At 44.2% G+C, this 15,467-nt stretch overlaps 1 protein-coding gene across 6 annotated transcripts in view; it reads right to left on the reverse strand.

Annotated features, from left to right (window-relative positions):
• Window positions 1-599: 599 nt before the first annotated feature.
• The window catches only part of LOC119382611 (uncharacterized), a 138,934-nt gene continuing 124,066 nt past the window's right edge, over window positions 600-15,467 (reverse strand). For 2 of the 6 annotated variants that reach the window (XM_049412267.1, XM_049412265.1), the window contains exons 8-10: window positions 4,828-4,985; window positions 3,353-3,516; window positions 600-2,185 (exon numbers count right to left, since the gene is read on the reverse strand). In XM_049412267.1, the coding sequence (XP_049268224.1) occupies window positions 2,179-2,185; window positions 3,353-3,516; window positions 4,828-4,985 (329 nt within the window). In that variant the 3' untranslated portion in view covers window positions 600-2,178. Of the gene's footprint in view, window positions 2,186-3,352; window positions 3,517-4,827; window positions 4,986-11,431; window positions 11,655-12,749; window positions 12,837-15,467 lie in introns of all 6 variants that reach the window. The other 4 variants (XM_049412263.1, XM_049412268.1, XM_049412264.1 and 1 more) reach the window with 4 other exon arrangements.

A 15,467-nucleotide genomic window follows, 5' to 3' on the forward strand; every position in this document is an offset into this window, starting at 1 on the left:
TTCAAAACTTTTATTTCACAGCGCACGCGTTTGAATTTCGTCACACGACGTTTGAAATCTAACCCGAACGTCGTTATTCCGATTTCTTGATCTAAGGATGTACGCGTATCTTCGATTGGTCAGTTTCGTGGATACAATTTTTATAACGCGCCTTTATTTGCTGAGTCAGCAGAAGCGGATGTAAGGGTATAGTTACGAGCATCCAATAAGCTGTGTTTGTGTTAGATTGGGCTGGCTAGTGCACCCTGGTTTACGGTATAACTTTGAACATCGCGTTACAAGACGAGCAGAAGAGGCACAGGGCAGACAGGGAAATTGGCCAGTTGACAAGAATACTGGGGCCTCTGTTGAGATGTCGCGCTGAGCATTGTTTCACGCAGGAGTGAAAATATCCCAACAAGAACACGAGGCCTGTTTCCACATCATGACATTTTCCTTTAATGTATGACATCTATAATAAATTATATATGAGTCATTCGACAATATTTCAATATTTCACTTTAATATACAATACATTCATTCAGGATGCGCATGAAAATGGCACACGAAATTAATGAGATTTTGTAGAGGTTAAGCGTCAAACTCACTGACATCTAAGGCTTAGAAGGCTGGGATGTAAATGGTTAGGTTAACGACGATCTTTCTTGGGTGACACTAAAAAGTAAGTTAAAATGTGAAGCTGCATTTGAAGGTATACGTGTAGATACATAAACTGAGAGGGACTTGATGGTGATCATGTCAGACGATATCGCGATTATACAAAATTTTGGTGCGTGCGACGGGATGATGATTATCTTAATTTTCACCACAGCTACTCGATGGTACTTTGTACACGCAAACAGGTTATCTCTGCATGTTAAAACGTTTCTTTGCGAGATAAATGTTCCCACTCATACCCACTTTGTCAATATGTAGCTTACTGGTCGCCCGATGAGCGGCGCTTCGGTGAAAGCGTGCGAACTTGGTGGTGCAATGGGGGATGTAACGTTATATACAGCGTCTGTACAATTCTCACGGTGTCGGACGGCCCCTCGCGGCACATTCACTGGCGTCGCTACTCTCACTAACCGCACAGAACGGAGCAGAGTGCAACCTGCACGATGAGTTCTGGATGAAGCATCACTTTTCTTGACGCGCGCACGTTATGTATATACTCACAGGCGTTAAATCGCTCCAAATGCAGTAAACTAAAAATGTTTAAAAAGGACCAGCAGCCGTTGTTTCATACCATGCTGCGGTTACGACTTTGGATTCATCGTCACGCAACGTATCTGCTTTCTTCGAGATTCTATTATGCCGCAATGTTAGCCATTCATACATAGTTTCGTTCCGAGCGACATCGGCTCCCACTGCTTTACATTCTTGCAGAGGGCGGCTCGTGGAACGTGCAACAATCCAAGTTGCCTCAGGGCGACTGTTTAACCTAACTAATGAAAATGTGCCTTAAATAGCCCTAACGAGATAACTGGAGTTTTCTTGGGACGATGCTTTCATCAATTAGAGTACGCAAATTATAAAGAAGCCAGCAATGTGCAACCAAAGTTTCAGGTAATGTGTGTCTAATATGAGATACCTGAAGCTGGGGATAACTTCTATGGCCTTTTAATTCTTTATATGTGCTACTTTCAAGCCTAACGAAATATCACTGAAACCACAAAGCCACGCCAGCGCTTGAAATATAACGTCAACGCGAAGGCAAGCGTGGTTATTGCAGTTCTTTAACTCTGTATGACTATTGAAAAAATGTGAAAAACGTGATAATGAATGGTTACCGTGCTTAGAGTACTTGACCGAATGAACGCACAAAACACGCGCTTTTCTGTACATGGGTGCAAAGGACAGCGTGCAAGAATTCACCGCTTCAGTCGCGCGCCGAACATTTAGCTACATCGAATATGAACGCAGTAATCGAGGCAGCTATGTGTAGGTAAGAAAATCACGGCGCGTTATCCAAAGCGAACAGACTTTGCTCATTTTAACGTATTCTCATTAGTGAATTAAGTTCTTGGGAAATATCAGTCTCAGCCATAACGGAGACGCTTAATTCTTCTGTCCTCGCCGTTAATCTCGAACATCAGGCTGTCCCAGCGGCGGCTCTTCGCAGTCTCACTGAAATTCTCCTGGGTCTGCGTCGCTGTCTTGTTTCCAAGCAGCACGACGGCAGAAAAACGCCCAGCACTACGCCCTGAAAAAGAAAAAAAAAAAGATCGGCAGATAAAATGATTCTCGATAATTCCATCTTTACCATAAGCTATAGCTCAAGCATTAAGCTTGTGACAGCCACTGTCTTGCCTCAAATACTGCGCGCCCTTTGAACTATAATTAGGGGTCAGAAACATAAATCTATTGAATTACGAAGCAGATGGGTGGGTGTACAAGTCTAACGCCTTGACAATATAGAAGACCAGAAAAAAATAGTGAAAAGCAAAGTGACTAAAACAGCAGAGACATTTTTTTTTTCGATTTTTCGATATGCTTTAGGCTTCTCGACTTCGTCAAAATTAATTATATATAAACGGTAGGTTTACATATTAACGCCAAGGTGGCCGTTATGAGCAAGAGACGTGAGGGCGCGCGTGCGTGCCTTGATGTGAAAATGAGGCTGAGAGATTCCACTCTTTGCTCATCAATGCAACTTAAACTCCTCTTCTTCTGCTATCTCCTGTCATACGTTCAAGTACAGGCTTTGCTAGAAAAGAAAGCGTAGTCATTGAGATCGCAAGCATACGTAGTTGTCGTCCTATATATAGCTGCATCGTGTGGCTCTAGATAAGGAATTGCAGAAGGGTAAGTACTTGGGCTGCTTGGTTCATGATCTGAACAAAAATAGCTATATTAGACGACAGGACGAAATAAAGCACGAACCACAGCCGCTGTGATACGTGTACTTTTTTTCGTCCCGTCGTTTAGTGCTGTTTTCGTTCAAACGCGTGAAAATTAGTGACATGACTTCGCCTCCGTCTCAGTAGCTTTCAGGCAAAGTGGATGCCTTGCAGACCATGGGAACAGCGACTTCAAAATTGTCGACAACCCCGCCACCGTAGCACGGTGGCTATGTCATCGCGCTGCTGAACGGTCCCGGGCCCGATCCTGCCGTCATTTTGATGGGAGTGGAGCGCAAAAGCGCTCGTGCACCGTAAACTGGGTTCGTAAACTGGGACGTTAACCACGTGGTCAAAATCCGGAGCGCTATAACTATACGGCGTCACTTATAGCTCACAGTAAAGATTTGTTTCGTTAAACCCTACAAGTTTCACAGATTGACAACAGTTGTACGTTGGTGCAACGTACACATGACATGAGGCTTGACACATAAGCTGCATGCGAAAAGAGGACACTAGTGAACAATTACCTGTCACAAACAGGACCGGCCTTTTGATAGTCGATGCTGAGCCTACCCGGAGCATCTAGCAAAGGCTGGCTCTCAGGTACGAAACCGCCGCCATGATCTTGCATTCCTTTGGTGAGAGTCATTTCTTCATGCCGGAGCTCCGTTTCAACGCTCAGGTCATCCATCTGCGTGCAGATTGGGTCTCTATAGCACCCTCATACGCTTGTCGATGCGACTAAATAGCTTAGCGGTTTCTTAGGCTAGGACTAGTAACAGGACATGACTAACTATAGCGCAATAAGCACAATGTTCTACAGTTGTAGCAGAATTTTAGCTTGGGCGAGCTGGTTCACGGTCGAACTTCCGTGGTGGAGCGTTAAAAAAAACGCATGGACAGAGGCACATATATATGCACTGGAGATGGCAATAAAGATGAGTTGTAAGTCAGCGCCCGTTGTGTCTACTATGTATCTCTGTCCGTGCGCTTTTTAGCGCTGCACCCTGAAAGTTCGACCATGCTCCAGTTGTGCTGTGTTAAACAAGTTAGACGACAAATACAAACGCCTGTCGTGCGCGTTTTCCCATGATCCACGCATGTGCTGTGGTATAGAATCGCAGTAGTCACTATACGGTGCACAATGAGTGAATAAAGGTCTCGACTACAGTTCCATCACATTTTGGCGCCAATCTAGCACTCAGAGCGCATGCTTATATTTGATTTCAAGCACAGCCTATGCTCTTTTGCTGAAGATGAAGCCTACGGCTACACAATGTGGCAGCGCAGAGCGATTACCAATGGTCTCTTCGGTGACTGTAAGGGACGACCACAAGGACGGCAATACGACCCCCCGATTCCCCAGTGTGGGTATGAGCCATATGAGAGGGAACAGCAACAACACTAATCCATCACACCAGACCCTTGGCCCTAATAGTCGGTAGGAGCCACAAGTGAGAATGAAAACAACAACAGAGAGGGTATGTGCCACTAACGTCTAGGCTTTACGTACAAGTCCATACAATAGCCCATATTTATGCAGTTGGTTGGTTGGTTCCTAGAAGAATGGCTCAACGCCCTACGAGGGATCGGCACTTTAGGTTTGATTATTGAATGTAGACATCTTTCTCTTTGTGTCTTCCTCCCCGTAAAGAAACTTACAAAATCGCATACGGAAATATTTGGTTAAGTCTGGATTACATTGCTGTAAAACAGAAGGTCCAGGGTTGTCAAAACTGAGAGCAGCAGCCGTCCGAGTCCGCTCCATCTTGTGTCGAATCTGTCACCATAATACAATCAACAGGACAATCAACAGAAACATTATCATCATGGGCACGCCACTACCATATTGCTGTCATCGTCATCAAAATAAGAAAAGATGAGTAAAACAGGAGTGAATATGAGCATACTAGTACGCAACATACGCGAAAAAAGAATGGTGAAAGAAATGAACATGCCTATGTATTACGCAACATGAGTCACCAACTCGTATTTCTCTCACCGCTTCGCAACCTGGAGGTGGCGCTTCCCCTCGTTCAACACAGGGCTGTATGGACGTCTCTTCCGTGCAGAGCTGCCGACCTGTGGATGACTCATCAGCACATCGGCCGGTGTCCAAAGGAGGCTCGGTCTTTCGAGTTGCTTCAACGGGGACCGCGCCTAAATAACAAACCGGAATAAATGAGATATGTAAACATGCGCTGCGTAATCAATACCGTCGTCGCACATGGCTAGCGGAGCGTATAAAATATTGATCACTGCCTGCTGTGTGCCGCAGTCTACTGTTGTCACTGGGAGTTAATGGGCGGCAAACACGAAGCGTACTAAGAAGCAAAATCAACTGAGCATTTTAAATGCTGGACTGCGCGGATTCGACACAGGACAGAGCATGAACTCTGATTCACGGGACAAGCGCTTGTTCTGTGCATCAGCGTTCTTTCTCGGTCCTGCGTCGAATCCATATTATCCAGTATTTAAGATTATAAACAAACTTGCCCAGCAACGAATTTTGTTAAACTGGGTATGTTGGCACTAATTCATGTTTGAAGATTAGCGCGACAACTACCATGGAATAAAAGGACAGGTGTTGGAACGACGTTTGTATGTTACATCACTTCCATGACTCAGAGGTCATTGCTCCGTCTACCCGTTCATCGAGTGTCGCACTTGTGAAAGTAGTGGGTTTGGCTGGCAGTGCTAGTGGCAACGAACCAGAGAACATATTCACGAAAATTTCCCACTCTAGAACAGCCGCTAAGAAGAAATGTCAGGTAATCCTAATGCCGAACACAGTACTTACGAAGGCGGCCGGCAAATGCCCTGTGGCTATGGTGAGGCCTATGCTGAGGTGGAGGATGTCACCTCTTATTGCCTCTTACGTCCTGATCAAGAAAGGCAGCGAGGAGTGGCTTTGGAAGACACCCGCTTGTTTAATAAGAGTTCGACCGACTTTTGCTGCACAGTGACCTTCCGCATTTCTGGCCGCTGCTTCGGCGTTAAAGAAATTTGTTTAATTTAGAAATAATCGTTGGTCAAGCTCCTTACAATACGAACACGTTTCGTTAATTGCAGATGTGTTTCCTGCTTTCGATGTAAGAACAGGTAAAGCGGCTTCCCCCAACCAGTGTCGTTTATTTATGAAAGCTAGCTTCCTCACACAAAGACTATGCTTGTGGAAAAGCCAGAGCTAAAGGGGCTCATGTAGAAAAACTTCACACTCGTAAACACGCACACGCCCGTACACACACACATCAGAACGCTCACGACCAACTGCTTATTCATTGTACGAACGCCCGCAATTACACGCTAAATGGCACATGCGCGATCAACATTGTCTAAGCCGCTTCTATTAAAAAATGAGGGAAAAAAAAAACCGAGACGTTTCGTCACAGCCTAGAACTAATGAAACATATCTAAGCAGTGAACCAAGATACCGATGGTTCACCTACATGGCGGCACTTATTAGGGGCGAAGCTCCTTAAGGCGGCACCCGTTCGTCCCTCGTCGTGCTCGTAGTAGTGAGTAACAAGTCTTACCCTTTGACCTCCAAGGTGGTGCCGGTGGGAGATTTCTCCTGTGCGTTGTTGAACAATAAAAAATTCGCAGCGTGCGCGTTAACTAAAAGCCGAATTCTTCTGTCTCTGTAGAAGTGTAAGTGTTAGCTAAAAGCCGACTTCTTCTGTCTCTCATTCCCATTAGCAGCCATTGTTTACCTCCAAGGTAGTGCCTGGTGAGATTTCTCCTGTGCGTGATTAAACAATAAAAATTTTGTTCAAAACGCCGTTGATTGATGAAATAAACCAACGAAAGACGCCAGATGTTTTGTAAAAACAAAACAAAAGAACGCCAGATGTTTCTAAAGCAAAACGAAAAATACGCCAGCTGCTTAACGAAAGACGCAAGGTGTTTTCTAAAGCAATGGTTTTCTAAACAATGAAAATTCACAGCGTACATGTAAAATTAAAGTGAGCTGCAAGTCGTCATAACTCATCGAACCTTTAGTATAAACGCGCCCGATCTCACGTCGGTGATGATGTACTGGGCAGAATTCACGGAAGATTCACGGTTTACCGATGAACCTCCGCAGCTTCGCCCACTCATCATCATTCACTCCGTGGATATGCTGTGATTTTTATATTTTTTCTATCAAAATGATTATAACGCCTCACTCGCTTTTCTTTTTTCACTTTCGGATATACAACCCTTGTGAAACTCGTTGCAAAAGTCATCTCATGCGGCTCCACGCAACCGCGCTTTTTGCCATCGCAAATGCGTGGACAAAATTTCCAGATTTTTCCCAGGTTGCCTAAAATAAGGCAGCCACACTCTGCGCCTGCCCACGACTTTCTTGAGAGCGCGGGAGAGCTTATGGACCTAAGTCACAACTTTCGGCTTAATCCTTGAAGGCATCTATACAGCAGCATCTCGGCAACGGCAGCCGTGACCGACACCGACGAAGGGAAGCCAGCAGCTACTAATACGCTAACCCGATTGAAGAGGCTAATATGAATTTTGTTTAAGCACGATTTTATCAGTGGAGATTCCATGCAAATAGTGCTGCTTTGACGTAGGAATTTGATGCAGTACTTAACTACTGCGGAGGACTAATGCGCACTGCAGGATTGAGGATAATCACCGAGGGGAATGTAGTACCTGCGCTAGCATCAAGAAAGATTTCACTTGAAATAGTTATAACCGGCCGTGTACCATATTGGAGTCCCCGCATCCGTGTACAGAAATGCGCCTTAACTTGAAGCCGCGATTTCACTTGGCCAAGTTTGGACAAAGTGACGCTTGACACTAACGTGCTCAAGGAGTTGCCTTCGTTTCCGTCGGCGATTTCGCAAGAGGCGTTACGCTGACGTCATACGTTTAAAACAATCCGTGGCTTCGATTTAAGTCGCACTTCTGAATACGGGGTTTAGGTTAGCGTACGTATGAGCTCTACGCACGTAAAGATCTTGCGGCACTGAAGTTCGCAAACGCAGATGATTAGACAACGTCATCACGTCGGATATACTTTGAAACTACGCGCTTTCGTTGCGCATCTCGAGAACATCATGGTCTCCCCGTAAAGCTCTCGTAAGAGTCTACCGTTGCGTCCTACCGTTGCGTCCTACGGTTACATAAATAAGACCTCCATTAAGTCCCACAACATCACTTGCATGAAACAATGATCGCAACGACCGATGCGAGGCATTTTGCGGCTCGAAAATGTAATCGGCTGAGAAGAAAAAGAAGAAACGCATAAGTGACCGAGTGACTTCTTGTCACCAGGGCTGGGCAAAGATACATTGAAATTGTATCGCGATACGATACAAGATATTCAAGCAAGAAGTATTTGAGATACAGATACAAGACACTGCAACACGGATTGTATCCGATACGATACATTCCAATTGTATCTTAAGATACTTCGATACATTCGGAAATTTGTTGTTATATATCTATACAATGTAGCACTAAACGCCTATGTACTAGAATGTTCGCTTGAAAATTTATTAACTGGGACCAATTTCCTTTCATTAGAATGAAATACTTGTTAGTTTCTCAAACGTTTTGTACTTCTGGCTCAAGGTAATTAGTTTCATTCCGAAACAACTTACTGCTGTTGCTTTAGCTGCTTTACATGACAGCTCTTTCTCTATACACTTCGCCGACAGCGATTTTTGCTTGTCGCTTTAATAAGTGATGGGAGTCGCTGCTGCGCTTACCGACCAGCTAGGAGGTTGTCATCTAATAACAAGAGCTTCAGTAAGAAATCTCCGCACGATGGTGCAAATACCGCTGTGGAGTTCTACCTTGCTCGTAAACGTATCATGGTTTTCGCAATAACCTATAACCGGAGATGTGTACGTCGCCAAGAACATCTGCAGCAAAGAAACGTTTCAGACGTATTGTACATTTGCACAAAGCGCCGCAGGACACCGCCGCTATTCATGCTATTGCCACTTATAGCTCCGATTACCCGGTGATTAGCAACATTAAAATAATTTAGGGAAGCCTAAACAAGGAAACAAATATATCTAAGTTAAATAGAAAAGCGGTTCTGTATCAAACACAGCGAAAAAGTATAGAAACACGAGACAGGCGGCACCCCCAACAATTATAATAATTGTTCCGTTTTACGACCCCAAACTTCTACACGATTATGAGAGACGCGGTAATGTAGGGCTCCGGAAGTTCGACTACCTGAGGTTCTAAAACCTAAATATAAGCACACGGGCATCTGGCATTTCCCACCACCGAAATGCGGCCGTCGCGACCTTCGTGTCAGCAGTGAAGCACCATAACCACTAGACCACCGTGGCGGGTAACCCTTAAGGAGTACTGACACCTTTTTTCGAAGGCGAGTTTACTCTGCCATACAAGTCTCCTGTATGCAGAGACGGCTCTGAGCAAGTGTGAAGCTCAGCAAATGCTGATAAGATATTTTAATTTGATATTAAAATCACTTTTTCCATGGCGCACCTACTTACATCGACACTATAGCTTGACGCCAGGCGTCAAGCTATAGTGTCTATGGTGACTTCACGCAGCATTCTGGCTAGTTGTGATGACGTTAGGTACCAAAACTTCCAAGATGGCGGAGCCAAGGTGCCGAGCGGCCGTGGGAACGTCACTATATATTGTGCGAGCACGTGACGAGAAGCTCATACCATGTTGTGACGTCAGGGTACAGTAGGAACCGAAACTAGCTTTTAAAAACATACTGTAATTACTTTTTCAGGGCGCACTCGCGCTTAGCACTACCTTTTCTAGGCTCTTGAGGGCTTGACCTTTCATTTGACGCAAAAAAACGACAACTGGAAATATTCGTGTCAGTACCTCTTTAATAGCTATGACAATTGAATTTAGTGCCTATAGAAAAGAGCGTAAAACGGCTCGTTGGGACGTTCATAATAAAAACGGAGCATATGCTATAACTATATTTCTCGAGTACCGTTTCTAACATATTCAAGATAGCTCCTAATAAATATATGTAGCAAATTGGGCTAGTTGGAACATACTCATGGCAGTCAGCGCAAACAAGTGAGCGCCTGTGTCGTGTACTTTGTGCTTCGTATCTCGTTTGCGCTGACCGTCATGGGCTCCTAATAATTTGCGTCGTTATAATGCAAACTCAATTTCGCTATGTTACTTAGTAAGCAGAATTTTTCTTACTGTATACTTCAGGCGCACCCGGATTATTACATTTTTTTTTTCTCAACATCGCCTTTATACAATATTAAATTCAAGTGGAATATAAATATCTAAACAGTAGCGGAAATGACGCAGATTGTTAAAGGTAAAAGTAAAGCAGAGAGCTTACCTTGGCAGCACGTTAAAGACATATTGCAGTAAGCAGAGCGACAAAAAAAAAACAATATATAGACATGGGTAATGTATTGGATGGAAACGAAGAACAGCTATGAAAGAACTGCTAGCAATCAAATTATGATTTTAGAACTCTTTGAATAAAGGAAAAAGAGACGTACGCCAAGATAGAGTCTGTTAGGTGAATGGTTGCTCTGCTCGGTCCAGCATTGGTACAGGTGGCGCCAGGGCCATACCCAGGAATTTTTTTCGGGGATGTTTGTATGTAGAACGGCTAACTTTGGCAACTGGTGGTCGCTGTGAAGGCGTGCAAGTATTTTAATGCCACCCGAAAAGTTAAAGCATGAAAAAATTTCGGGGGGTGTCAGAACCCCCTCAACCCCCCCTTAGTTACGGCCTTGGGTGGCGCTATAGCTGTTATAATAATATCTGGGGTTTAACGGGCGCTATAGCTCTTAGAATATTCTTTGCACATAAGTCGATCTCATTGGATAAAAGTTAAACATTTATCCACGAGATCCTTCAAATTGACGATGTGTGAAAGCCACGAGACGCAAAGCGACCCCCCCCCCCCCTTCTTGAATTCTTCAGACTTCGTAACGAAGCACCACGCTGGAGAAACATCGATGATGACTCTAAACCGGCATCAGAGCGTGTGCGAAAGACGCCGTACGCATTGGAGTACGTGACACGGGACAGTGGCTAAGTGCCAATCGTCATGACACTCACATAACTAAAAGGAAAAAAGAACTAGAAAACAAAAGGGTTAAAACTGGTCCTTAACGTTCGCGCGCTTGTTTGTCGAGACGACGCGGGCGCCACCACGTGACTGATCCACCAGTAGGGACGCTCAGAGCTCATCGTCTATCCTCGCCGGAAAGCTCTGGCGGAAAGATAAAATAATGTCACTGCCTTTTGTCTTATTCTGGTGACTTAGTGGCAGCAGTATCAGCTTGAGAAGCGAAATTCCGCCAACATTTATTGTGTGGCACGGTGGTTGTGCGATCGCAGTATCTTGTATCTTAAGATGCACGATACATTCTTCAATGTATCGGAAATACAGATACTGATACACGTTTTGCGAGACGTATCGCGATACAGATACAAGATACCCAAAGAGTATCTAAGATAGTATCTAAGATACATGTATCTTCGATACTGCCCAGCACTGCTTGTCACTATGACTGAAAACTTATGTCCTGTGCAACATGCGTGTTTTCCTAAACATGGCGCGAGACGTGACATATATGAGAGCGCGCGAGAGGCAGACAGGCAGCGAGTGGGTGTACCTGTGGCACCAGGTGCCGTTGCCAGCGCACCTTCATCAGCTGAGTAGGTGGTGTCTGCTGGTACGACGACTCGGCACGGCAGTACGGTGTCTTCACTGCGCGGCAAAGCTGTCTTGCGAGACAGCCAGCGCATGTACCACGAGCTGATGCGGCCGAAGGCTGATCGATTTGCGCTTTGGCCGCCGCCGCTGTCGCCCCTGTTCTGTGTCGTCACCATGGCCAACTGCGAACATGTTGTGTCATACGACGTCATGACTCTTGCGACTACGCCGTGCGGATTCCAATTTACACGCTGACATAATCAAATACTAGTAGCGACCGTTTTGTGAAGTACGGCTCGACAGAAAGAAATAAACGCCAGAATAAGTGGCAGTGACTAATAAATCAAAAATATTAAAAAGTGTGTAAAGAAACGCATACACATACATCAAACACGACTTTCACCGAGATTAACAAAATTTCTTACAAAGATTACAAGAATGAGCTCCGGCCGTCGCTAATCCCTACGGGATGTTTAATGACGATTCAGCCATGAAGCACATTAATTAGGGACAGTGCACGTGAATTTGTCTAACCTTTGTATGCGCTACAGCCATGCATGTAGCACAGTAATAAGGCGCAGTGCACGTGGTTTTACCTATTCTTCGTCCTCTCGGCTTCAGACGCTCTGTGTCTTCAAGAGTTTATCATCTTTAGCTATGTTCAAGGAATTCTCAATGACTTATGCACGTGCGTAGCAACTTATTGATTTTGTGCGCATAGAAAAATACACAATTTCTTCAAAATTTTACACGGATAAAAAAATCGCTAGAGTGACGCAGGATGCGCACCATTATTTGGCAGAATTTTTGAAGACGCTGAGCGCGGGAATGTTCACGGCGCTGTCTAAAATTGCGCAGAATTGTGTGGTTCCGTGGTTTAATTTTTGTAATTGTGAGTCTTTGATAACGCCTTAGAATGCACAGCATTTTTAGAAAATCACAATTAGCACTGTCCTCCTACTCACGGTGTCCTAGACAGATGCTTCTCGGATGAGTTGGTACATGGTGTACAGCTTGGCCGCAGCTTTTCACACGCTGAACATAACACGACGCATTATCATCATGAATATAGGGGAGTATGTGCGCTCGATTTTTTGATTGACTGGCACGGCACACTGATTTTATCGTAACACAGGAACATGACAAATCGCAATAAGGTATTGCAGTGCTAAAGCTTCTGCTACGTGCCTCTGAAATTAACAGCAGATTCGATCGTGCATCGAGTGTACAAAGCTGTTGGTCAATAGCCCATACCATTGAGAACATACTCAACTTACTGACTCCTGTCGACTTCTCTGCTCCGAGGCGTGCCCTCTGACGATGTACTGCTGGTATTGGGACACCACGCACATTACGCAGTAGACCTGAAAAAAAAATAATAATAACAAGGAATCTTCTACACTAAATAGCACATTGCAAACGTGGCAGAAGTTCAGGGGAAGATGGAAAAATCCTCGAACACGGGTTGTCGCTAGAGCCAACATTTCGACAAGTAGTTTTGTCGTCGTCGACGCAGAAACTGCCTTATTCAAGGATTTTTCATATATATATATATATATATATATATATATATGTATATATATATATATATATATATATATATATATATATATATATATATTATATATATATATATATATATATATATTATATATATATATATATATACATATATATATATATATTGCAAGCATGTCACACAAAACATCATAGGCGTTTCATCACGGACATTATTTATTTATCTTTCGGTACAGTTATACTCGAGACCGTTGCAACAGTGACTCTAAACGCCGTACCAAAACAGTTTCTAGAACTTGAGTCGGAACTTAAAGCGAAGATGGCTGCGAGACAGAGCTTTTCAAATGCCAGCCATTAAGTGTCACTTTCTTTTCTTTTTTTTATTTTCATTGTAAACCGGGTCTACGTCCCCGTGCTCCCTGGACGGCGCTCTACGGTAAAAAAATATACTGGCAGAACCATGACGCAGGCCACACGTGCTAGCCGCGATTCTTAAATGGGCTGTTGGTGGTGGCGCGTGGTTGTAATCTCGGCAATATGAGCGTATTTATTCAAAGATGGCCTCAGGGCCTGCTTTGGGCTACGACTCCTACAACGCAGAGTGCAGGCTAGACTCTGCAAGAAAACACTTGGCTACATGCTCCTCGCGCGAGCAGTGAGAATTCACAGCACTGCTTATAGCCCTACTGGGAAAATGTCTCGAGGATACGCCCGTTAAGTAAGCCTAAAAAGCAACAAAGAAAGGAAAGTGCATTTTTATGGCTGCATGGCCGCTTTATTGCGGAGGCAACCTTTCCTATCCGGGCAAGACCGCGTTGTGCTTTCTCGGAAGTGTTTCGCAGCTAATGAAAAGATATGGCAGCGGGGCGGGATGACGTAGATGAAAAGCGCCACCTTTGTAAGGCGACTTAAACGCTAGATGTTTCTAAGTGTGCATAACATAAACCCAGGCATTGGTTGGGTCGTCGGCTATCATTCACCCACGTGGATATGATTTCGAATTACGGCTACGGGAAATTCCATATCACGCTTACAGTAAAGAAACGGTTCGCTCAACACTAACAATGCACGCCGAAAAAGAAAACGAAAGAAGAGGCGCCTCAGTCCTTGAAAGTTTTGGTTTTGTTCTTTCTGGTTCGTGACACTGAAAAATTTCGATTTTTCTTTTACGCATACTTCTGCGCAAGCACAATTTAAGAGTAAGCACATAAACAAGGATCATATTGATGTTTTTCACCCCTTGGTGTTGGTCTGAAATTTGAACAAAAAGAAATTGTTATAAATTAAAACGGAGTCTCCAAGAAAAGAAGATTCTGCGAAGACTTGAGGGAAATTGGGTTTCTAGAGAAATTTGCATCTTCATACGCGACGTTCTATGTGGAACGTTAGTCTAGTTCGACTGTTGTGTGCTCTATGAGCATTGAGAAACGCAATTGTAGTTTTTTTTTTTAATCGGGGCGAGACGCGCGACGCGTCACCTCAAGTTGTGAGAAGAAGCGCCTGCGGCTGAGAGCTCAAGAGCCAGCGACAAACTGTATTCGGCTGCCAGAGAAAATTAATCTCTGCCAGCTGCAGCACTCGCCCATTTTTTTTTTTTTTTTAGAGTGCACCAGGGAAGAGTTTCATCACACAATCTGTGAAAGTCTCCAGATTAGAGAGCAATAAACGCTCGCGATATCAACAAGCGCAGCTGTAATGATGTAACAGGAGGAGTGCGTTATCTTCTCGCTTTTCCCCGGACCCCCTCTGTCTCTTGAAAATAACCATAGAAAAAGATGAAAATCGTGTAGTTAATTACACTTTCGTAAAGTTTGCATGTATCTCTCTTCAGGCGCATACTTCCAAACAGATTACGGATACACAGACACAAACAACGAAAAAAAGGGAGTAATAAAAAATTACGGAGTATAGGGTAACTAGGTTACTCGAATCTGTCGGCTCCGTATCAATTTTGATGTCTTGGGATTCGTTAACGTGTATCTAAGTGTGAGTGAACACAAGCGCATTTCGCTTCCACCGAACTCGCTTGTTCGCGCTGTACTTCAACCGTGGGTATCGATGATAGAACACGCGTTAAATGAACTAACGTGGTCAAACTCTATCCGGATACTTCAACTACGGCGCATAGCTGTATTCTAGGCTGCGTGAACCAACCATACGACACATTCACGGATAAATGAAGAAGAGTCAGACGCTTCTGAGTCTCATAGCACCAGGCAGGTTTATGCGAGAAAGTCCTGGCATGCCCATGGCATCTTTATGTCGTCGTTATACGAAATACGGTGCTCGCTTGATTACGCAGCAAGAATTAGCTGAATACTTACATTTACTAAGCACAAGGCGTAGTCGACAACGACATGGTGATCACAAAACCGTCGATTTTCTGCAAACAAACAAAAAGTTAGATAAAAGGCGAATTCAAAGGGTCGTGCTTGACCTATGAAATACAACTAGCAAGAACGTTGTGCAGAAATTCT

The sequence above is a fragment of the Rhipicephalus sanguineus genome, chromosome 2 (genome assembly GCF_013339695.2).
Source record: "Rhipicephalus sanguineus isolate Rsan-2018 chromosome 2, BIME_Rsan_1.4, whole genome shotgun sequence".
Classification (NCBI taxonomy): Eukaryota; Metazoa; Arthropoda; class Arachnida; order Ixodida; family Ixodidae; genus Rhipicephalus; species Rhipicephalus sanguineus.